The following is a 24,068-nucleotide window of genomic DNA, read 5'->3' on the forward strand; positions in this document are numbered from 1 at the left end:
TATTTAGGTACCTATAAGTTGAGATACAGAGCGAAACGAGTACGTTTAGGTACCTACGTAGTTATAAAACACTCTCTTTATTGAGTTTCCAGTATATTTCTCCTAAAACAAAAAGTATAAGTAACGTTATTTTTTTCAATATTGGCACTTGGATACAGTATAGTAACAAAACAAAATTACACACCTGTCCACGGTCTAGGACAATACGAGTATTTATTCAATGAACACGGGTGGTAATCATTTTCGTATTTTTTCCTGGCATATCAAAAGTTTATAATTAAGCTGTACCTACTTATTGTTACTTGTATATACATAATGCCAGACTACACAAAAGTTCGCTAAACATAGCGGACTTTCATACAACCTGCTGTACGACTAGTTCACACATTATTTCCTCTCGAAATTGTCGGGCAAATAATTGTCTTTGCCTGGAATGCCCGTGCCGCCGGAGTCTCCCAACCACGGGTACCTGGAAATTTAATTAATATTTTCAATGACGTTATGTTCGCATTTCAAAACCGTAAGAACTGGAAGCACAGACAAGACATTCTCTAGACTGAGCATAGTAGCGCTACCCCCTCTGCCACAAATATACGGTAGTTTTACTCTAATCTTGAGTCAAAGTGTCTTTGTGTGACGTCCTTGTCTTTGAACGGACCAATCACGGCACGGGACTCGCTCGCCTCGTCCCCCGCACCCCAGTATTTTTGGCAGCATTGGTTTCATGAAATAATTGCTCTAAACTCCGTCTAGAGGATTCCTAGTCTACTGGAAGCATATTATCAACTATATCTACGAGTAACATTTGTTGCTTTCAACTTTGAAAAAATAAATGGTTTATGTTAAGACAAAATAAAACGTTTTTATTTTAGTTTAGAATCTGGAATAGACCGTTTTGTTTTTAGCACTTAGGACATAACTCCTACCTATTTAACGTGTTATTCATCCACCTTCGGAAGACTATAAATGTGATACATAATTATGTATATAAATATAGTACCCAATCAAAAGATGTAATTAATTTTATATTCTATTACTTAATTGCTTTATTTATCTTACACGTTCCATTTAAGAGTCTCATCAAAATAAAGCCCAAAAACTTGCTGACAATAAGATCTTATTAATAAATAAAAAATCAACATAAACAGCCAGTTTACATTGGATTAGATTTTGAACTAAAAATAATTTCAATGTGTCTTTAAACTTATTTGGAATCGTAATGTTGTTTACAGAAACAGAATAATGGCATGTTATGAAATAAAAGGACTGACAGTACCAATTAACTCTATTTTACTCGTATTTGCTTTGAATCGGTTTTATTTAATATATTTATATACTTATGTTTCTTTTGTAATTCTATGAAAATTTTGGAAGCAAAGTGAATTACATTTACACAAACAGCCCGTTTCGAATTTCAATGTCTAATTTAACAAAGCAAATGTTTTATTTTATTTAAATCATGCCTGTAATTTGTATTTTTGTTTAATGTGTTTAAATAATCCCACGAAATCATCTAACCTCACAAATCTAAATCCCTAACAATTCACATCTATCTCTTTTTCTAATACGGGGACAAACTAGAGATTTACCAGGTATACCGACTATTTTAATCATAGGCATCTACCGTGTAGCGTTATTTAATAAGTTTTCTAAAATCTAAAGTTTTTACCAAACTATTTTATTAAATCTAAATCCGTAATTTTATATCTTGTAGGTATCATTATTAATCTGCCTACACGCATATTAAATACCTACACAATATACATATGTATCCGTTATAAAATCATCCTAAAATTCCGGGTTTTTTTAATCGAATGCCAATCTGTCCACAAAAACTTAGACCAGGGAGCCGATTTTTTAAATTCGATGGCTCGATTTCGCGTATTTCGTTCAGTAATATCTCTACTACTAGTCATGTAAATTCTACTAATAGAATTGAAAACGAGTGGTCAATACCACTAGTTTCCCAATTTCTATCGCTCGTATTTCAAAAATCAGCAATTCAGCGTTTTCCGCCGATTTTCGAGTGACGAAATCGAGTGATCGAAATTCAAAAATCGGCCCCCTGGTATTGTACTGAAACATAATGATTAGGTACTTTTCCTTGTAACTATTTTAGCAACTTCCATTCTCTCTTCTTCTTTTTTCTACCTACGACGCCGCTTGTTTTACACGAGTCTCACAATTTTATTCGTGTCAAGATCTTAAAATAAATTTAACGAAATTAGAATTAGGTATGTTCATGTTGATATACCTAAACCGGTTTCATGATTGAAATTATATAAAGGTTTTCTAAAACAGTGTTTGTGACTGATTCAGCATATGGAAGTATCTACTTTACAGGTCCCATGCAGGTACATTCATCTGGGTTAAGACAAGCGCAGTGAGCAGACATTTCATATCAATTTGGCAACACAAATTTAGGTTTCATATAAAGTCAATGTATTCACCGAACGAAGTGAGGTTTTAAAACTAACCAGAAGCATAAGAGCTTGATTTGTTATTTTTTTTATATTTGGCAAATCTTTGAGTATAGTTGCAATAATTTTAATGAAACATAAGAATTACGTAAGATAAAGTAGTCCTTTTTCCTTTACCTATTTTGTTAATATTTAATTATCAAACAAACATTGCAATCATTTAATTATCATACCACAGCTAAATATTTTTTCTTGTTTTTTTCTTGAAAATTTGTTATACTGATAGAATAGTCGTTGGTTATAATATTTACTAAGTAAAAACCGAAAGCTACCACTTATCTCAGGCGGTTGGGAAAGAAGTTGAGCGAAGATTTTCTAGTACCTAGAATACAGCTGAGTTTTGTGACTAAAACTAATTTATATTTCACATTTTTATTTACTTGACAAAACAGCTTCATGCAGCCAAGCCTTCGACCAGTCAGCAGCTGACTGTAATAACTTCTTACCTACCGCCTCAGTTAAACGGTAAATCTATATTATCAAAGAGTCCTTCACATGAAGATTACACCTAAATTCACCTATTTCATTTAACTAACTACCTATATGTCAAGATCCGATTCTGCTACATTTGAAACTAAGTAATTCAATAGTTAGAGAACACAATACGTATATGAGTTCTCCAACTATTGAAGTTACCGCATAATGGCGCATATGTATACAAAGTGCAGACGTGTCATTTGGTTAGAATTCATATTCATTTATTTTCAGATATAAATAGTTTACACTCACTGGTTAGGACAATACGTATATGAGTTCTCCAACTATTGAAGTTACCGCATAATGGCGCATATGTATACAAAGTGCAGACGTGTCATTTGGTTAGAATTCATATTCATTTATTTTCAGATATAAATAGTTTACACTCACTGGTTAGGACATTCGGTGCAGGTCTCCATGTAGCGGGTGTCTGTGAAGTTAAGGTCTGGGGGCTTGAACGACAGCGCGCACTTGTTGGGCAGGTTGCAGGGCGCTCGCGGCAGCTCCTTGTCGCATCCCCACGCCTCGTACTTGTTGTTCATCTGCTTGTTGGTTTGTGGGTCCGTTATCCAGGTGAGTGCTTGCGTCATCGTTAGGAACCATACATCGGGACTGGGAATATAATAATTCAAAGAATTGTTAAAAACTTGTCAAAACAATGTTGACGCAAAACATTGGAAAATAGGAATACATCTATCTAATACCTTTAAACGAGCAATTCTTGTTTATTTATTTATTTATTTATATATATATATATATATATTTCGGCGATCTCGGAAACGGCTCTAACGATTTCGATGAAATTTGCTATATGGGGGTTTTCGGAGGCGAAAAATCGATCTAGCTAGGTCTTATCTCTGGGAAAACGCGCATTTTCGAGTTTTTATATGTTTTCCGAGCGAAGCTCGGTCACCCAGATATTTTAAGTTAAGTGACGTAGAAATGAGCTTGTACAGAATGTAATAAACATAGGTCATAAATGGATGCTTTTTATCCATCGGTAAACAATCTACTTTTTGTTACATTAACGGACGAAAAAAAAAACACATCGTACTTAGTCAATACTTACAGTTTATTAGCCCACTGAAGAAACTTATGTAATCCTTGCTCTAATGCCTTAATTTGGAACCAATTGGTATGGAAAGGCATCATGTACGGTGCTCGGTTCTGTTCGTAGTGTCTGTTAAAATCTTCTTGTAGCCATTCTAGTACCTAAAAAAAAATACAATGTGTTATTTTATTTTAAAGGTATTTTTACTCAAGTAGCCCGCAATATTATGAACAGAACATTTTCGAATCATATGTACTCATATTCGTTTCGAATCATATTTAATCTAAATTACTATAAGATAGCAAAGTTATTCTTACATCTTCAGAGTCGTGGTTGTGGAGTACGCATTGATCCAAATATGGGCAGTGCCCGCCCTCAAACGATGCCACGTAGTGGGCGTTGAACGGGATCTCCCACAGCCCTGCGAACCAAAACAGACCTTAATCTATTGACAATAACGTTCGTCATTCATTTGCTTGTAGGAAAATAACTTAGAAATGAACAAAATCAAAAAGGTAAATTGGCTCCGTTTTATTCACAAAGCCTGGAATTCGCCTCAAATTAAATTAAGTACCTTTTTGTTTCTAGGCGACGTTAATAAAGGATTTAAAGTTGTATAATTTATTTTATAAAAAAATGCAAACATAAAATGTACCTAAGTACCTAGCAAGCACATCGACGTTGATGTTCTGAAACTCATGCTCTCAATATTGTCAAAAAGTTTATTGAAATTGAAAAACATTATTTCAGACACATAGATCCACAATATAACAATAAAAACATAAAATAATGTTAGTATTATTGTACATAATTCTAACTAAGACTAAATTGTTAATAAAAACTTTCTCATCCGTTTTTGAAGTATCAAGAGAGCCTAAACGAGCTTGTGTGTTGAAAACTTGATTGTAACTCGGGAGATATAAAATTGTAAAGACTAGGCATAAAAACTTTCGATCTTTCGACATGTGGTTTCATTTACGATTTAGGCCATATCGCCGTATACTACTATGTACTAATGTCGCCGCAATTAGTTTTCATGTATTTTGCTGACGCAGACATATGGGCCGGAATTGACACGATACCTCGCTGCAACGAAAATTGATTGACGTTGCCCTGAAGCAGCACACCAGCGCCTGGATATAACATGCGCTCAGTCATGAGCCTGCAATATCTCTATAACATTTATTGTACATTACTTTTGGTACTAGGTTGTTGTTTTATGTGGGTTCGTCGTATATAGTTAACATTATTTTTGCATTGTTAGGTACGTATGTCTTTATAACAGTAAGGAAATAAAATTATGCAAAACAACTATGGCAAATATACATAGTATGATCATATTATAATTTATTACATATTATTATACTTTTAAACGAGCAATTCTTGTATATATATTTTCGGGGGTCTCGGAAACGGCTCTGACGATTTCGATGAAATTTGCTATATGGGGGGTTTTTGGGGGCGAAAAATCGATCTATACGGCTACCATCAGTTTAGCACTGACATAAACGCCATCGAGAACGTAATTTACTTTCTATACATCTCGCTCGTACTCGCATATTAGTGCGAACGAGATGTATAGAAAGTAAATTACGTTCTCGATGGCGTTTATGTCAGTTTTGACACTGTCAGTGACTCATCGTACGGGCTCTAGCTAGGTCTTATCTCTGGGAAAACGCGCATTTTTGAGTTTTTATGTGTTTTCCGAGCAAAGCTTGGTCTCCCAGGTATTTATAATATAATTATCAGACATGCTCTAATAGTAGGCAATTGGCGAGTAGGCTACTGGCTTACCAGGGAAAGTCTTAGTGGGGCAGGTTCCGGACTTGCACTCGTGCGGAATCTTGTAGTCGAGTGTGTAAGGCCACACCGGCACAGGCGACGGTGGCACGCCGACCGAGCTGTCGTACACGAACCCAAAGTCTTCTAAAACCTGCAAAATAAATTAGCGTAAATACAAAAAACACTTCCAAAAAGTGGTCTGGGAAAGATTAGCACAATGGGCCACCGGTGATTTTACTACGATTTTACGATATTTGTTTGATTATTTCGAAGTTAGGTATCTCTGCCTAGATGCATTTTGGCCACAGACCTATTGGAATCGAAATATTAGATGATAAGAAGAAAAAAGTTATATAAAGTATTTTTTTCCAGCGAGCCGGAAAGCGTCTACAATTTTTTTTTAATTTCGGGAGGTTGGTTGAGGGTTAAAAAAATCGTTAAGCAGTTTGTGGGTTTGGTCGTTTTTGTCCACGTTAATGCTTTATTTTTTCTATAACTTAATATAACACTTATTTGTAGGCATTTTCTTAATCTGACGAACACAAGTTTGACGCCTAATTTTTACATTGTAACCGTCAGATTAAGGAAATGCGTGCAAATAATTATCAGATTTAGTAATACCACAATTATAGCGTTAGTTTGGACTAATATGACCAAATCCACAATCTGCTTAACAATTTGTTGAACCCCCCACCAACCAAGGGCTCAACATAGATGACTAAAAGGGGTAAAGGTAGATTACACGGGGTAGTAAAATATCAATCATATCTTAATCTGATGCGCTCGAGTAAACACAAAAATCCTCTCTTGGGCCCCCCTACCATAACAAGAAGTGGAAATGTCACCGATCTAAATTGTTTAATTTCCCACTCATATCATGTGTCCGTGTTTGTTTAGCCATTGACAGTCCTTTGCGTCAGACAAAACTGAAAAAAAGATTAAAAACTGTTTTGCTCTCTCTAACACAATTTAAGTAGTTTTGGCGTTTCATCCAATATATGCACACAACAGTATTTAATAGGTACAGTCGCCAACAGATATATCAGAGCAGCTAAGGCGCTCACAAATATCTGAACATGCCTCTATTTAATTGTCAGGGCGTTAGAGTGATTGTTCAGATATTGTGAACACCTTGGCCGCTCCGATATATCTGATGGCGACTGTACACAACATCCGAGTGAAACCAAACAAAGTTTCTTTTAAAATTAATCAAACCGAAATTAAACTAAAGCCTTCCATAAATCCCGAGCGAAGAAGCATTAAAAAGTTATACTCAATTGTTTTTAATTTTCAGAACTGTGGAAACTGTAGAATAAGCAGTGATGAAAACAATTGAAGCCCTAAAGTTGGTGCTCGGTTTGGCAGGCAGCGATAAGGCCTTGTGCGGGCGCCTGGTTTTAGTTCTGCGCTTTCAGATGAACACATGACTAAGCGGGCACGAAATACTCCCAGTTTCAAAATCTGCCAGGCTTAAACGATTCATACGGGTACTTTGAGTACAGACCGTAGACACAAAGCGAAACCTACTTATTTAATACAGATAGATTATGTATTACGTTGCCCCGCAGTCATTTGTAATGAATTAAAAATTCCGTTAATATTGTGTTACAAAAGTTATCCATATAAATTGTATTGTATTGTATTGTATTGTATTGTATTGTATTGTATTGTATTATATTTTATTCACGTACATACAAGATTATAACTTACACCAAATGTAGGTACCATAAATTAAAACTGACTCATAAATTGACTTCACTACGGATTTGACCAGTGTCAATTTTGAGTGGACTAACTAGTTTTAACTAGGGAAAACGCGTTTTCAGTAAGATCGGGTTTTTACGGTAACTTATGTAGGTACTCTATATACCTAATTATCGAACCTGCTTAATGAGAATTTAATGAGAACTGGTTAAGAATAGGTAATAGCAACCTGTAGAGGAGAATAATCCGGACAGACATACGAAAGCATTTTTGCCTAAGCTGAAACGAAGCCCTTTACTCACGCTCGGTCAAAAATGAAGATAAGTAAGAATTAGTGCCAGTTGCACCGTCCACACTTGACAGACTGATCAACGTCAGCCGGCGCCATGGCGGTTTACTATGAAACTTTCCATATAATAAAAAAATCCGAACTCTAACGATGACAAACAGTTTGGTGCAACCGACCCTTATGGCTCATTTAGACGGCGCGCGAACGCGTATACGAATTAAGTTACATTGCGGACCATTGAGGTTACAACAATTCAGCCGACCGATCAAATTACGCAATGTAGTGAAACTCGCATGCGAGTTCTCACACCGTCTAAATGAGTCCTTAGACAATGTACTGACCTTGAACTGCGTGTTCCTGCCGGGCTTGAGGAAGGGCGCGCGCGCGCCGATGACGTCACCACGGGAGATGTTGGCGAACTTGTTCAGGATCTCGCGCATGCCGATCATCTCGCCCGCCCACTCCTCGTAGCCCTTGTCCTGCAGCCCCTGCTGCTGTGATATGGTGCCCGTGGCGATCTGTAAACATGCTTTCAATAAGAACACTTATACTATCCACATAAAGTTATGTTTAATACCAAAAACAACATTTTGAAATATAGGTATGACAAAAAGTTTTATGTGTATCTATTTTATAATGTGAACAAACCCCAAAAGATTAATGGATGGGTTCTAAACTCGAAATAATTATATTTGAACGTACTTTGTACTTTAAACGCTTAGGAGTATTTTTTAGTAAAACTGGAACTCTTCCCCGAGGCTTACTTATATGTTACCTACTTCAGTTGTAAGACAATAAATCCACGTGAGCGATCGCCGTACATCACGCTTCGCGCCAAAAACACCATTTGTTTGGAAATCAATAAATATAAATTATAATTAAATATCCTCCCGGTCCTCCCGTTATTCCGCATAACTATGATAGGTATTAATTACTTACTTCATGTCCTTCGTGAGCTAAAGCCTGGACCATTGCGTAGTTGCTGAAAAAAAATCAACATTATGAATATATTTATATAAGTATAATTAATAATGTAGACATAGTATGTATTTTGAACTATGTACCTAACATTTTTACATTAGGGTAATATAAACATAGTTTTATTCAGCGTTTACATATCTGACTAACTAAATTATATTTGCAGTTTTGTTCATCCAACGGAAATATATGTGATTTTACGGAGCAACGTTGCTAGTCACAAAATGTGTTGCTTAGTTTTTGTTTTTCTCCCATTTCATCGCTTTCCCGGTTGCATGTTGTGTTAATTTAATCTATGCAAGTATTTTATTTCTCCATAACTTTACTAAGGGCTCATTTAGACGGCACGCAAACTCGTATACGATTTTAGTTACATTGCGGACCATTGAGGTGGCATCAATTCAGCCGAGCGATCAAATGACGCAATGTAATGAAACTCGCATGCGAGTTTTCGCACCGTCTAAATGAGCCCTAACAAGTACTTACTCGTATAATTCCTCCTCTGGTAGAAAAACACTCATCAACTATATTTAAACTTACGCTCAGCTCTCCTCTCAGTTATAATGATATGCCCAACAGTATTACTTTCATGCATAACATTAGAGACTTTTCTACGAGCCTTCCCGTTACGTTGCTTTAATCATTTTCCATGCGGGCACTTTATTACGTGGATGCGCCTCGGACACTGTAGACGAAATTGCTTCCCTAATACACTTTTCGTTGCTGACGGACTTTAAAAAGCTTATTTTAAGACATTCTGCAACGTCTTTACTCTAGTTTACACAAAGCTAGGATGCGACTAACGCCTCGTTAAAGTAAAATTGTCGGAAGGCCCTAGCAAACCACTCTTATTATGGTCGACGTTGGTAAAATGCTCTCTATTGTTGGGAAATCGTTAGGTACTGTTAGATGCCTGAAAATCGTTAGCAGCTGACTAAACGTGTACAATTGTACATTCTGTGAAAATAGGTAAGTAAGTACCTACTCTATTTTGTTGCGCGAGTTCGGTCTATAATAGGTACACTCACGAGCAAAGCAAATTAAATCAGTCTTAATAATAGTACATTATTGTCGAGGTTCGGAAGTAGTTACTTGCAGGCTGAGGATTCGTTTTAAACGGACGACCTTGGGAGTCCGTTTAATTGAATCCGAAGCCAGCAAGTAGCCTTCCAGCCGAGTCATATATAGTGCTTTTCTCAAAAATGGTGCAAGAAATAGAAATATTTTACAGAAGCAACGTTCTAATTTTCACAGAAAAAAGTACAACCATTAAAAATATTTGCTTGCCGCCTTTAAAAAAAAAGAAGTGTATTTTTCTGCTGAAAATACGCCAACCTATTTGAGACACCTAAATAGTCGCGGTACCAACATTAAGTCTGTAACAGACTATCGCACCGCACCGCGACCTTGGAGCGTCGCACCCATAAGTGAGAGCGAGAAAGAGATAATCTGTTTCACGCTCTCACTTATGGGTGCGACGCTCCAAGGTCGCGGTGCGGTGCGATAGTCTGTTATAGGCTTAATGCTGATCATCTGTTTGGCTGTTTAAGGGACCTATGCCTTCATTTGATATGGCCATTTAAAGTTTTAAAAAGTTTGGAACTCGTTAAATAATGGAATTTGTATGCAACATTGCAGTCCCGAAATGGAGACTGCAATGTTTTTAACTTTTTAATTTTTTGAATGACCATAAACTATGCACTTCGCGACCTATTTTTTAACCGGCAACGTCGACTTTGCCGTCCATTTTTGAGAAAAATATTTTACGGTATGTAATGCTGCGCGGGAAGTCGCATTACATTACGAAATGCGAACACTAGCGTTGGCATTATTAATTCTTATTTGATCATGGTGTCATAACCTAGGTATAATGCCTACCTACATAATATCTATCACCAAATAACAAGGAAATGTATAAATATCCTTGAGTGTAACATCAGATACCTACATAACTAAAACAGGCTCGAGTGTAAATTGTAAATCAGTGTAGTACCGTTTTATTTATCTGCTAGTGAACCTTGTACATATAACAACATCAAGCTCTGCTTCTGAGAAGAGAATACCTATAAAATTGATTTAAGCTCCCGGTATGAATGAATAAATGAATGAGTAGGTAAGAGTTAATAAGCTCAATTTAAATGACGAGTTTAATCAGAGATATGTTTAAATAATAGAACAATAAGTTTTTCCGCATTTGATGTACATAAATGATCATCAATATTACGATAGGCATCTGCAATATGATGATTCTGTGAAAGGTCATTATGCCAAACAAAATTAGTTATGACAAAATATGATGCAACATATTAAGTTGTAAACCATTTTATGCATAAATTCTATTATTCTCTACATAGTACCTAGGTATTGCCGGCATCATGCCAGGTAGGAGCCGTATCTTGAAACACGAGTCCCACAAAGTTTACCTATACGTCTTTCGCCGCTACAAGTTATATTACAAAATTACCTGTACTCGTGAGATAGGAAGTACGTCCCTCGAATAGGGCAGCCATTTGGGTTCTTTATGCCGTTGAAAACTTTCTTGTACAGTTCGAAGTTGTTCAAATTGACGGCGCCGTCGAACGTCAGCATTATCATTTGGGGAGTCTGGAAACAAAATACATTAGAAAACCGCTTTGTTTCAGGAGTTTACATTTTATGTCAGGGACATCATTGTAAAACGTATCAAAGTATGTACATACCTACCCAAAGAGTGAAGTAAGTTGTACCTACCTAGGTGGTGAGTGATGAGCTGATGACAGTTAAGTAGTATCCAGATGAGACAATTTTTCGCCAATCTGATGAAATTCTCGGATCGAATCAGCAGGTGCGGACACATAAATGCCAATTTTCATAGTAATTATCTATGGAATGAATTTTCCTGATCAAATCAACTGATTTGATCAGTCGTGTCTGGATACCACTTTACAGTTTAATTACAGTACCAGAGACTAGTAAATATCCAAGACGAACAACCTCCATACAACACCGCGTTTCTCGCGGCCCCTTTTTACTTTTTTTTTCATTTTAGCTTTATACGTATAAAATCCGTCACCTACATTGTAGTTACTGCTTTTAGGGCTTCTAAACGCAACATCCAATTTTCGTGGTCGCTGTTATACTCATTATGCGCAAAAATACAATTAAAGCAAAATAAAAGTACTTTAGGTAGGTTTATTATTATTTTAAACCACTTTTGTGACTATAACTTCTACCACTGAAGTCCAATTTTGCGTTTTGAAATTGGTAGTTTTCATAGGTAGGTATTCAAAGTAACTACAAAAAATAATATTTTATGTCATCTACAACATTGACGATTCTCGAAGCGTTGTATGAAGGCTTATTTCAGTATTCTTTATTTACTAATTAACTAGACTCTGACAGTATGAGTGACCTTGACCTACATAGAAACTATTCCGGAAAACAATAAACATTTATTTGTTTACAAGCAGTAAGTAAGAAACTCAATGAAGTGAAGTAGGTATCTTAATTACTTATTAACGTAATAGAACCAACACAACACTGACTAACCATTAATTACTTTAAAATCGGACAAGTGCGATTTCATCTAACTCGTGCACCGAGGGTTCCGTACAAACTATCAATTATTTTAGAAAGTAACTTTGCCCAGTCCAATCATATTAGACATTTCCAATATATTTAGTGATGTGAAAGATAGACAGACGGACAGAGGGTTCCTTTACCTTTTTAGTACGGGACCCTAAAAATGAAGTAAAGTTGCACACCGTTCTTATACTTAGCACGTTACGGTTTATAGCAGACACAAGATATTCGTTCCTCTTGCAAACATATAGGTAAGTACTTACTTGCGAGATACAGTGAATACTTTGGAACTTTATGTCTTCTACATATAAACTTAATGATACCAGAGCCCGTACCATCAGTTATTGACATGACAGTGTCAAAACTGACATAAACGCTTTCGAGAACGTAATTTACTTTCTAAACATCTCGCTTGCACTAATATGCGAATACGAGCGAGATGCATAGAAAGTAAATTACGTTCTCGATGACGTTTATGTCACTGCCAAACTGGTGGTAGTGGTACAGGTGCCTTTGACGGCGTCCCTTGTAAGGTTCGTCGTACTTGTCTGTAAAGTATTAACAATATGTGTCCGAGAAATACCGATGCTTTATTAGGTTAAGACTGGTGATAATTGATTATGATGGTGACATCGAGCTGATCTGATGATGGAGACAGAAGGTGGTCATAGGAAACTACAAGTAGATGGTAAAACAAAGCGACCTCTTTCATTGAGTTAGGGTTAGAATCGCCTCGATATAGCTGTTGAAATAGCAGATGCTGTTTAAAATAAAAGTGCCCTAATACTCGTAATTTAAAGTTTCATAACTGGTACTCACTTCTTCAAGGTCTAAGCCTCCGGGAATCAGAGTTCCGTCTTTGGAGCAGAAGCACTGCGGCAACTCGCACTTAGACGGATCGCACTTGGTTGCCAAGTCCAGGGGAGCCTCTGTTATAGGGGCTGGAGCTGCAAACACAAACATATTCTCGATAAATATAAATAGCTCCCATTGATTAAGAACTAACGTTACTAGTTTAACACCTACCAATCACCAGTGGGCAAAGCGTTTTTTTATAGTATCAAATTCCGTCTGCACGTGATTTTTTATCTATACAGTTTAAAAATATTTTATATTCCGTGTCTTCTGCAGAAAAACATACTATTTATTTAATGTTTCATCTTCACCTACAGTACCTAATTGGAAATAACATTCATGTTTGTCTAAGATAAACGACTTCTAATATTAGGATACGTGTCACATTCTAACATTAAATACTCGAGGCAAACGTTTGTAAACGTTAGCATCTCTATTTATGAACACCAGTTAGTGCATCTCCGTACTCGTTTGAGGTGAGGGTGACACGGTGTCCCTGTTTGTACTCTCAGGGGAAATGCTTCGGCAAACGAAACACACACAAACGAAAGTTTACCGAGGAAATACAGATGTATCATATACAAGCCTGCATGGGTTTCGTACTAATACGTACCAGCTGCAGTTCAATTTCGAGAATAGTAAACAAGTTCCAAATGCAAAATCAATTTCAGTCCATCATAAGTACTCATGAAAGTGGTGTTTGTGTGTAGACTAGCTTATTTTAATAGAACATCTAGAAAACTTTTTACTGACATACCTAAAGTATTAATATACTGCCTATAGTGACTATCTTGGACTGAATAAGTCGAGAAGAAGTTGTCGTAGATGATTTGAATTTTTGTAAACAAGTTATATTTCCACCTTGGGCGTTAACATTTGAATCTCTCACTTCACTACGATCAGGATTCTATTCCATATACAATCCTTCGCTTCCTTCAGGATTCAATGTACGCGCAGGCCGTAAATATGTAATTTGCTCCCTTGTGACACAATCTACTATTGATAATTTCTTCTAATTCTATAATTCCCATTCTTTCTTTACTTCAAAGCTTGTAGTGGTTAATTATTATTGAAATGATATCTACGAGCCATCAATAGCATACACAAAGTACCTTCTCAGATCATTTCTCAGCGGCACTGAACACTGGACTGAAATGAAGGCAAACCAGTTGCCTCTATTAAACCATTTGCATGTGTTTATTGTATGCGATTCGGCTAAGAGCTGAAACTGAATTGCTTCAATCAATTACTATTCGGTCATGGTAACTTGACAACTCTGAGTTCGACTATCTCTCGTAAGTTATTGGCATGGAGTTGTTGTAAATCTTCCATGTAACGCATTAATTTATTATTTCACATTTTAAAATAAGTAATAGTAGTAATTAGAAACTCACTCGTAGCAATGGGACCGCATCTTGCCTCCACTTTGAATGTGCAGAACTTGCTAATGTCGTCGAAATACAACCCAGAAGGGCATCTGTTCAAGTATGGGTATCCGTCCACGCACTGCAATAAAAACACTGAATCAAAAACCTAAAATCATCATACATGACGTAATTTGTAAACCTTACAATGATTGTTACAATCCCTTGGTTTATATTGTACGTAAATCTTGTACAGTCAAAATATTAAATATCGACACGGGCATCGTGTCGAAAATATGTATCCACGACCAATTGCCCATACATTAAAGTAAGTAGGTTCGTTGGGTTCGTTGACACTTTTCCCGTGTCCATATTTTAATTCCTTGCCTGTATCTAATCTGGTTGAAAACTTGTAATAATATTCTTACTTTCCCAAAAAATATTTACTGAAACTGGATCTAAAAGTAAGTACCTAACAATATATTATTAATCTGAGAAGCCACTTTAAATTTTGATTTCTTGCACCATCACTATTACCAGTTTATGTGATTTATTCACTCGTTTTTAAGGGTTCCGTATCAAAAGGTACAAAAGGTCTGTCTGTCACATTGCTAAATATCTCGAGAACTACTGAATTTATTTAATTAGTTTCTTTGTCTAATGTCCCTAAATATTTACTTGTGTCTAAGTAGTTCTTGTCTGCATAACTACTACGTAGTTTTTATCTACTACCTACACTAATAAAAATGAATTCAAATCTACATCACTAAATTTCGCCATAAACATCTACCAAAGTTAGTACTTCTTAGGTATTTCGATTGTGTATTTGTATATTGTACGCCTAGCAACTAGCAATGCAATTTCATAGTGTCCTTCACTGGAACCCGAAAGCGGAAGCTTGCTCGCTTCCTGCAAACACACAAGGCGAAATGCAATAGCTTTGTCTCACTATCAATCAGCTCCAACGATCCGATTTAATGTCCATTTCGATAGTCTTCGACTTCATCAATCTGCTATCAATTGATGACGTAGACTACGTAGAGTCTGCTGGAGGACTCTGCATTAGGTATACAGGATGGTCTAAACCTTGACGTCCAAAAATTTTTTTTAGATTCCTCTAGTCGTGGGCTATCAGAATATACCCCATGTATATTAGCCGATTTTTTGTAGTTTACGAGTTATGAATTTTTTAATGTTTTTTCTGGTTAAAAGTTTGGGGGTGAAGTAATTTACTCATAAAAAAAACTATTAGAGTTTCTTTTTGTAACACACTCCTTAATAAATGACATTTTATTATAGTAAAAAAATCAGCGTCCTCACGTTGATACAAGTTGTAAAAAACATGACAGAAATATTTTTTTTACGCTCAGGCGTGTCAAGCTTAGATTTTGCGCTTAAATAAAAAAAATACAAAAAAAATAAATAAACTGATAGACCCTAAGTGTTTTACAAAAAGGTAAAAAAAAAGTGACACTTAATAGTCGAAATTTAACAGAATCGGCACTCAAAGGAACTGAGGTCGAAAGTTCCCAAATTAGTTCCCAAATAGTTCAAAAATTCACAAAAAAAAACGGTTTTATTATTCCTAACTTTAATAAAACACAGAAATGACCACGATGAGTCAATGTTGTGACATGCGATACGCGAATCATCATTTGGGTAAGCTTAAACATTATTTAAGGAAGATGAACCCATAATTAAAGATGGTCAAGCAAGTCTTGTCAGTAGAAAAAGGCGCGAAATTCAAATTTTCTATAGGACGATATCCCTTCGCGTCAACATTTTTCAAATTTGCTGCCTTTTTCTACTGACAAGATCTGCTTGACCCTTGGAGGATACAACTAAACGGAATAGCCATTAACAGGCTTTCCCCTCTGTCGAAAATAGGCGGCCAACGGTCATACACAATGTATGGACTGACGTTTATCTGACATGGCTATTTTTACGTTACGCATACATTGATGTTCTCCTCTACAGGTCGCAATTCTTAACCGATTTTCGTGAAATTTTGTGACCGAATTCTATGACTAAATAAAATTTTTATGTCGATCCGGTTTTAGGAAATTTTTCAAAATGGCGGAGTCGTGACAGCTCCCGCCTAAACAAATAATCGTATCGGTATCATAAGAGTTTTTTCTTTTTGAGATATGTTTATAAATTAAATGGCCAAAAATTCAGAAAATTTGTATTGCTGGTTTTGGCGGTATTTAGATATTTAGTTTATACTTGAGAATGAGTAGCTAAATTTCGTCAGCTTTAGTAAGAACTATAATAGCGTATTTTGCAAACGTTCGCTTTTTTTGTTTGCATCGGCAGGTCCCTGGTTCCATCCCCAGTAATTGTATACTGCTACATATCTTTTTGTATTTTTTTTATACTTAAATTTCGTATAGTTGTTTTGTATTTTATTTTTTATTTTGAAAAAATTAAAAATTTCGTATTTTTTATTTATCAAGCGCGGGTTAAGCGTATTCGTTTAATTTTTGTATGTAGCTTTATGTAGTTTTTTGTTTATATTATATGTACTATACCTATGTTTTAATAAATATTTTTGCCATACATTTATTCAGTTTTAAGCTCTGCTCGCGAGGTCTACAGCTCACAGAGCCACTAGTAAATAACTATAGTTGAGTGTACATCATTTCGTTTGTCCCCTGCTTTAGTAAAACATAATTTTCAGTCAAACTAATTTTCAAGCATACTTAAATGTAAGAACTATTATATAATCTGTGCCTAAATACCTTTTTTAATTAATAAAAATGTTTATACGCATCTGATAATTTGAGGTAAATAGTGTAGAATTTATGATGGAGTAAATATATAGGTACTGCTAATTACGCAACCAATTTAGTCAAATTATTAGCTTCTGTCTGCGAGTGCGTATAATGATGATTTCTGTGAAACTCTTCTATGTCCTTCCCTGACACTCAAACTAATCGCACTAAGCGGTTTAAGCGTAAAGAGGTTACAGACATAGGTAAGCTATCATGAATTAGCTCCACAAGTACGTGAATTAACTTGCCACCAAATTAATATAATAAATCAGTTTGTTTATATGTTTATAATTTCTATAGCTATGGGTTTAACCATTAAGCATAACACTATAAACGACTGACAATATGCCATACGATTAAATAAATAGCTATGGAACCCTAATATCAAAATTAACAACGTAGGTATGAGGTTAAAAAAGGCTCATTCGATATTCTGGTTTTAAAAGTCGACTCACGTTGTTATGACTAACCGCAGGCAAATAAAGAAGTTTGCATAATTTTATTTTGAATTGGGATTTCACGCATTTTGCTTGTATTTGAAAAATTTTATGAATTTATAAAGTCTCGTAGTTCGTTTATCAAAATCCGCGACAGGAAACTCTGTTATTTTGTGTGTTATTAAGAGGATAGTGGGCGGCCGCTTCTCCGTACAAACATAGTCCCCATTTTCCTCCCTAGACATTGGCATTACGGAAACTATTTTTACACCATTTGTTGTATGTTAACCATAGCTATTGCTTTGTTTTACTGTTTTTTAGGGTTCCGTACCTCAAAAGGAGAAAATAACCCTTACAGGATCACTCGTGCGTCTGTCTGTCCGTCCGTCTGTCACAGCCTATTTTCTCCGAAACTACTGGACCAATTAAGTTGAAATTTGGCACACATATGTAAGTTTGTGACCCAAAGACGGACATGTAACGTAAACAAATGAATTTTAAATATGGAGGCCACTTTTGGGAGGTAAAAGAGCAAATTAAAAAATAAAGTTTTTCAAACTATATCGTGTTACATATCAATTGAAAGAGCTCCTTTTGAGAATCTCAAATATATTTTATTTATAATTTTAAGATAAATAGTTCAGCAGTTATTCAAGAAAATAGGCAAAAAATTACCATTTCCCCCCCCCCCCTCCTTTATCTCTGAAACTACTGGGTCTAACATTTAAAAAAAATACACTAAATAGTTCATTACCTATAGATGACAGGAAAACCTATTAGAAATGTGCAGTCAAGCATGAGTCGGACTTAATTAAGTACTTAGTTTTTGATCCGACCCCTACGGGTTTTTTAAAGACATTTTACTCACTTTTCATTAAAAAAAACATATTGTTAAAAATACATGTAACGTAAAAAATGGATTTTAAATATGGAGGACTTTTGGGGGGTAAAAGAGCAAATCAAAAAATAAAGCATTTTAAACTATATCGTGTTACATATCAAATGAAAGAGCTCATTTTGAGAATCTCAAATATATATTTTTTATAATTTTCAGATAAATAGTTTAGCAGTTATTCAAGAAAATAAGCATAAAATTACCATCCCCCCCCCCTTTATCTCTGAAACTACTGAGTCTAAAATTTTGACAAAAATACACTAAATAGTTGTTTACCTAAAGATGACAGGAAAACCTATTATATATGTGCAGTATTTGATGGGTTTTTTTACTCACTTTTCAATAAAAAAAACATATTGTTAAATTTGTGTAATGTACGGAACCCTTGGGACGCGAGTCCGACTCGCACTTGGCCGGTTTTTATTATTATAAGAATTCATCATCATCATCATCATATCAGCTTATTATCGCCCACTGCTGAGCATAGGCCTCTCTTCGAGTACGCCACTTATCCCGGTCCTGAGCCAATCTCATCCAGAAGTGACCCGCAATTATAAGAATTATAAGATTTAGGGGTGAAAAACAAATGTTATATATAGGTACATATTTTTAATAACTCCTAACTCCTAATAATTAAAAAAACCGGCCAAGTGCGAGTCGGACTCGCGCACGGAGGGGTCCGCACCATTAACAAAAAATAGAGCAAAACAAGCAAAAAAACGGTCACCCATCCAAGTAATAGTAAGTAGTAATAGGGTCCCGTTTTTACCCTTTGGGTACGGAACCCTAAAAACTAAAACAAATAGAACGAAAAGGCATAGCCAAGGGTACACATCAAATTGCGTAAACATATTATCTATTATGTCGATATCCCAGTGAGTAAAATGGGGACTACGTTTGTATGAAAAAGCGGTCGTCCTCTTTCATCTTAAAGGGCGTGGTACTTAAAGCTGCAAAGTTGTACTTAATTAGTTTCTATATATACGGAATATGAGCAATCAAAAACAATTTACAAACGGAAAAGTAAAGTTCCTAGCTCAACAACTCAAACTTGTAAATAAATAATACATTACCGAAAACAAAACAAGTTTTGCTGTCACGTTCTTCTTCGGTTGACTAGTTTATCGTAAAATCCGCGTATTTGATTCAAAGAAAGCTACAACGGACACCTGGAGCGGATTTACGCAAGGCGATTTTTCACGGATTACCTCGTTCCGATCTCCGAGGACTATCAATTTATGAACAACGTAAAAAAAGTCAAAATCGATTCTAGGTAACTTACTTGATAAAAACGTCGGCAGGTAGCTGGATCTGCGAAATTACCGTTGCCTGTCGTGCCTTCAGGGCAAATAAAGTCCTCCTTTTCTTTTTGTTGACAGTTTACTGAAAAACAAAGTCCTTATTAATTTTAAATATCTTTTGTATCATATTTTTATTACAATACAGCAACTAGCAACAAAGTATTATTTGTTAAATTATGGCTCAATTATAAATACGTAGGTAGTTAAACATCAGTTACGCTAGAGCCGGACTTTTTTATGCCACAACGCATTTTCCACAAGTCAACCTAAATTCTACTAGAACTGAACTTAGTAGGAATATTAAAGTCCTCTGACATTCTTCCAGCGTTTCATTATTGGGATACGTCATCACACTTATTTTTCAAATTCATGAGTTCTGTACTGTGCTTATCTGTAACATGATTTATAAACGCAGTAAAATATTTATATTAATCGATACTAATAAGTAGGTACAGTATTTTACAGGAATTCACCCCTCGCCTTCTCTGAGCTTATGGTCCGATTGATTAACTAGAGTTTCGATGGGAGTATCCGTTATGCGCTTTGACAGTTGCTATTACCTAGTGGACGCCAAGCGTGTTTGAACCAACTAGGTCAATTCAAACTTCCTTACATTGTTACATCAAAACGGTATTCTAAATGATGTCACTCGCCAGTGCGTCTCGCTTGCGCCAATACATGTACGGACAAGTACGAGCGAAATGCACACGCGACTGACAACATTTTGATATCTTGTTGAATGTTAGTTTGAATTGGCCCCTAGGTAATTTGTAGCAGACGCAGCAGCTAGTCTCATTCCATTCCAGGCACCCCTAGAGAATCGTTTTACTTTGTCATGTTTCTAAAGCTGGTATAGAAATAAAGATAGCGTGGTGAAATATTATAAGTATAGGCTAATTTCAATATTACTGATAGTGATATAAAAGCCGCAACAGTGCTTGGCGACTTTATCAATGAATCCATTCATAATTTCTCCATGCAAATTCGCAGCTCACTGTACACCTAGCTGCAAAAGTTAATTCCATTCATAAAGTGAGTGTGCATTTTTGTAGCTGGATGTATTTATCGAACCTATTTTTCAACATCATTGACATTAATGTAACTCTACCATGACTAGTACATAAGTATAGGTCAGGGAGAGTAATTAAATGTGTTTTCTACCCCTTTATCTCGAAAAGAGACACTCCAACTAAGACAAGTCCAAACGAATCTTACCTAATACGTCAGCTTCTATCTCACACAACTCATTTCAGTTCACAATTATTTAATGAACATTTTGCCCAATTTATAAACATTATTTTTAGATTAAAATCGATCGTATTGGTTGTTGTAACCGTAGATCCACTACCCATTGACAATGATTAACGTCTTAATTGAGAATGCATTGATGATCTGATATATATATCATATATGTAGGTATTCCGCACGGGGGTAGTTGCTGTTCAAATCAAATCATTTCTGCCATATCATATAGCATAATCGCGTTCCTACCTATTTTAATTTAGGTTTGTATTTGATTTTTTTGACCGTACGTAGATAAATATTTATTATAATTTCTAAAGAGCTACACAGAACTAAACAAAATCGTAACTTTGGTACAGAGAAACGAATTTTAAATGATTATTAGGTAGGTATTGATTCAATATACCTTTTGCTCCAATAAATATGGTGCAACTTTCAACTAATGTGGTTAATTTAATGTTAGGTATATTTAATTAATAGCTAAGGAGGTACATCACATCATAAATAGTAGAATAGGTAATGATAATGATAATTGATTAACATTAAAATTAAATATTGAACTAGGTACCCAATGCGTAACACTAATTGCATTCTTTCTAAACAATAAACTTTCGACACAGACCATTAAAAGCGAAAGTTAAGTTATGCAAATTGTTTTAGACCTTAGCAATTAAAGATAGTTATTATTAGACTTCATAGTTGATTCTACTATCGCCTGCAGAAAAAAAGTTATGTACCTACCTACTACAAAGTACCAATAGCTCGTAGTAATACCTCGAACTTCAGGATGGAAGGATTTATGCCTACTCGTCATATTGATACTTTACTTGTATAAATATCACACAATTCACACATAAAGTAAATATAAAATGTATAAATTTGTTAAGTAAAAAATCAATGTTTAATTAGGTAATCTAACATTTGATAAATAAAATGTACCTTAAAAGTAATCGTCTCATCGTATAGTATGTAGGTAGGGTAATCTAAAATACGTAGGTAGGCCAGAATAAATTAGATTACGTAATGTAAAGTTAATAATGCTGTTAATCCAGTTATATTATTCTAAACAGCGCAAGAACCGGTAATCCAGTAAAATTTAAATGTCAACCTTACATACATCGAGCTTTCCTTAGGTCAGAGTAATTGCGTTCCATTATCAAAAAATATTAGGAACTAAATACATAGAAACTAAAAAATGTGCCTTTTTCACAGATTATAAGTTTTATCGGAAGCGTTTCTTGAACCAAACTGTGTATGAATAAAACTTAAGCGAATAATGACACAAATTAGGTAATGTACAGGATAACTTGACACCTAAATACAATAGATAAACAGATTCCAATAAACTATAATATTAATAAATTTTTAACCCTCGGCGAAGATCAGTTTCAGAACCGTACCGGCATCGGTTTAATATGCGCTTCTTGCTTTCTTCTACGTGAAACCTTGAAGAAATAATTATCCTAGAAATAACCGAAAATTGATTTTTAAAGTAATAAAGGATAGGAAGGACTTTAACTTTTTTCGTCTGCCAACAAACCACTCTGTGGTTTGGCAGAAGAATATATGTAATTTGTTGTAAGCAAGATTTCTGAATGTTTTTTTTTAAGTAATATACCTAAACTACTCGACGACGTATTGAGTTCTTTTCAGCAGTGGTGGTCAAGGGGTGAATTTTAGAGTTAATCTCTAGTAGCCATTGTAGCAGTCTTGCAATTACTGCGACTGCGTTATGGAATAACGAACTAACGAAATAATAAAATTATGGGTAGGTATTAGTCGCAGAACCTAAAGAAATTAACGAAAATCATATTATTACATCAAATATATGGACAATCCGATCGACAAGTAATTTTGATAATATTTGCGGCGTTTGCGGTAGAGACCCTGGGGCCGTGGAGCAGCGACGCCCATATCCTTTTCCAGGACCTCGGGTGACCTAGGTCAACGTATAGGCATAGCCATCCAGCGAGGTAATGTAGCCAGCCTCATGGGCACCCTTCCGCAGGGCACGGACTTGGGGGACCTTTCATGGGTGGGTATTTTTTCTATTATTGTTTAATTTTTAAGTAGGTTTATTTTAAGTTTAGTATTATATATTTTTAGCTTTTAAGTTGTATTTAATCAAGTTATTAAATGATATGTATAACTAATAAAAAATAAAAAAAATGATTATTATTGAGTGAAGATAAAATTATAAAAATATAAAGATAGACAGGAACTTTATTTGAGGCACCTAAACGTAATTGAAAGTCCGTACTTCCCACTTAACAGTGTCAATATCCTCGATTGCAAGCGACCACAAGCGTCAATGTCAAGTGAAAGATCGGGACGTGTACAACATACTACGAGGCACTCGTCGATTCACAATTTAAGTACCTATCTATATCATACGCTCCTTGTCCACTTTCTAAAACAAATATTAATAGAAACCAACCAGTAGTCACAAAAGATTCAATTCTATGTTTAGATCAAATATTATGTCACATTTACATCCGGCACTTTAAAAATTTGCAGAATTACACGTAAATGGCTTTCACTGTATTCCGGCATCATAGTTACGTTAACGATTTGATCACACGTTAATGTTACGTTAAATCCATTGCATAAGATTACGCATAGGTAACGAAGAACACGCTGTTTATTGCCAATTTACAAAAATATAGCGGTATTTAAAAATGGGGATGATATAAAAACAATTTAAGGAAATATTTCACTAACCGTTCACGAAAATAGTAAGTACAACTAATATTCGCATAATCGGCACGCCGGCCATGGCGATCCGCAGAGCGTTCCCTCCGTGTAGTCGCGACATAGCACCTTTCACCGTCGCGGGCGCACTGCGCGCTGGCCGCTGCGCCATGGGCCCATCAGCCGT

At 35.5% G+C, this 24,068-nt stretch overlaps 1 protein-coding gene across 1 annotated transcript; it reads right to left on the bottom strand.

The window, feature by feature from the left end:
* Positions 1–296: 296 nt before the first annotated feature.
* On the bottom strand, positions 297–24,068 carry LOC134649919 (chitin deacetylase 1). The gene is made up of 12 exons (XM_063504738.1): positions 23,912–24,068; positions 19,930–20,030; positions 14,572–14,683; positions 13,142–13,269; positions 11,226–11,365; positions 8,723–8,765; positions 8,125–8,301; positions 5,803–5,941; positions 4,326–4,429; positions 4,027–4,169; positions 3,348–3,569; positions 297–469 (listed from the first exon to the last, which is right to left on the bottom strand). Exons 1-12 carry the CDS (start codon positions 24,051–24,053, stop codon positions 388–390), a joined length of 1,533 nt encoding a protein of 510 aa, XP_063360808.1. The 5' UTR covers positions 24,054–24,068; the 3' UTR covers positions 297–387.

This window comes from Cydia amplana, chromosome 1, assembly GCF_948474715.1.
Source record: "Cydia amplana chromosome 1, ilCydAmpl1.1, whole genome shotgun sequence".
Lineage (NCBI taxonomy): Eukaryota > Metazoa > Arthropoda > Insecta > Lepidoptera > Tortricidae > Cydia > Cydia amplana.

Excerpts from the sequence above, each read along its gene's own strand:
- LOC134649919 (XM_063504738.1), bottom strand. The coding sequence starts at position 24,053 with ATGGCGCAGCGGCCAGCGCGCAGTGCGCCCGCGACGGTGAAAGGTGCT. Across the intron at positions 13,270-14,571 it reads ATGCGGTCCCATTGCTACGA|CTCCAGCCCCTATAACAGAG; the intron begins GTGAGTTTCTAA and ends TTGTGTTTGCAG. Across the intron at positions 11,366-13,141 it reads GAGGCTTAGACCTTGAAGAA|ACTCCCCAAATGATAATGCT; the intron begins GTGAGTACCAGT and ends TTTTGTTTCCAG.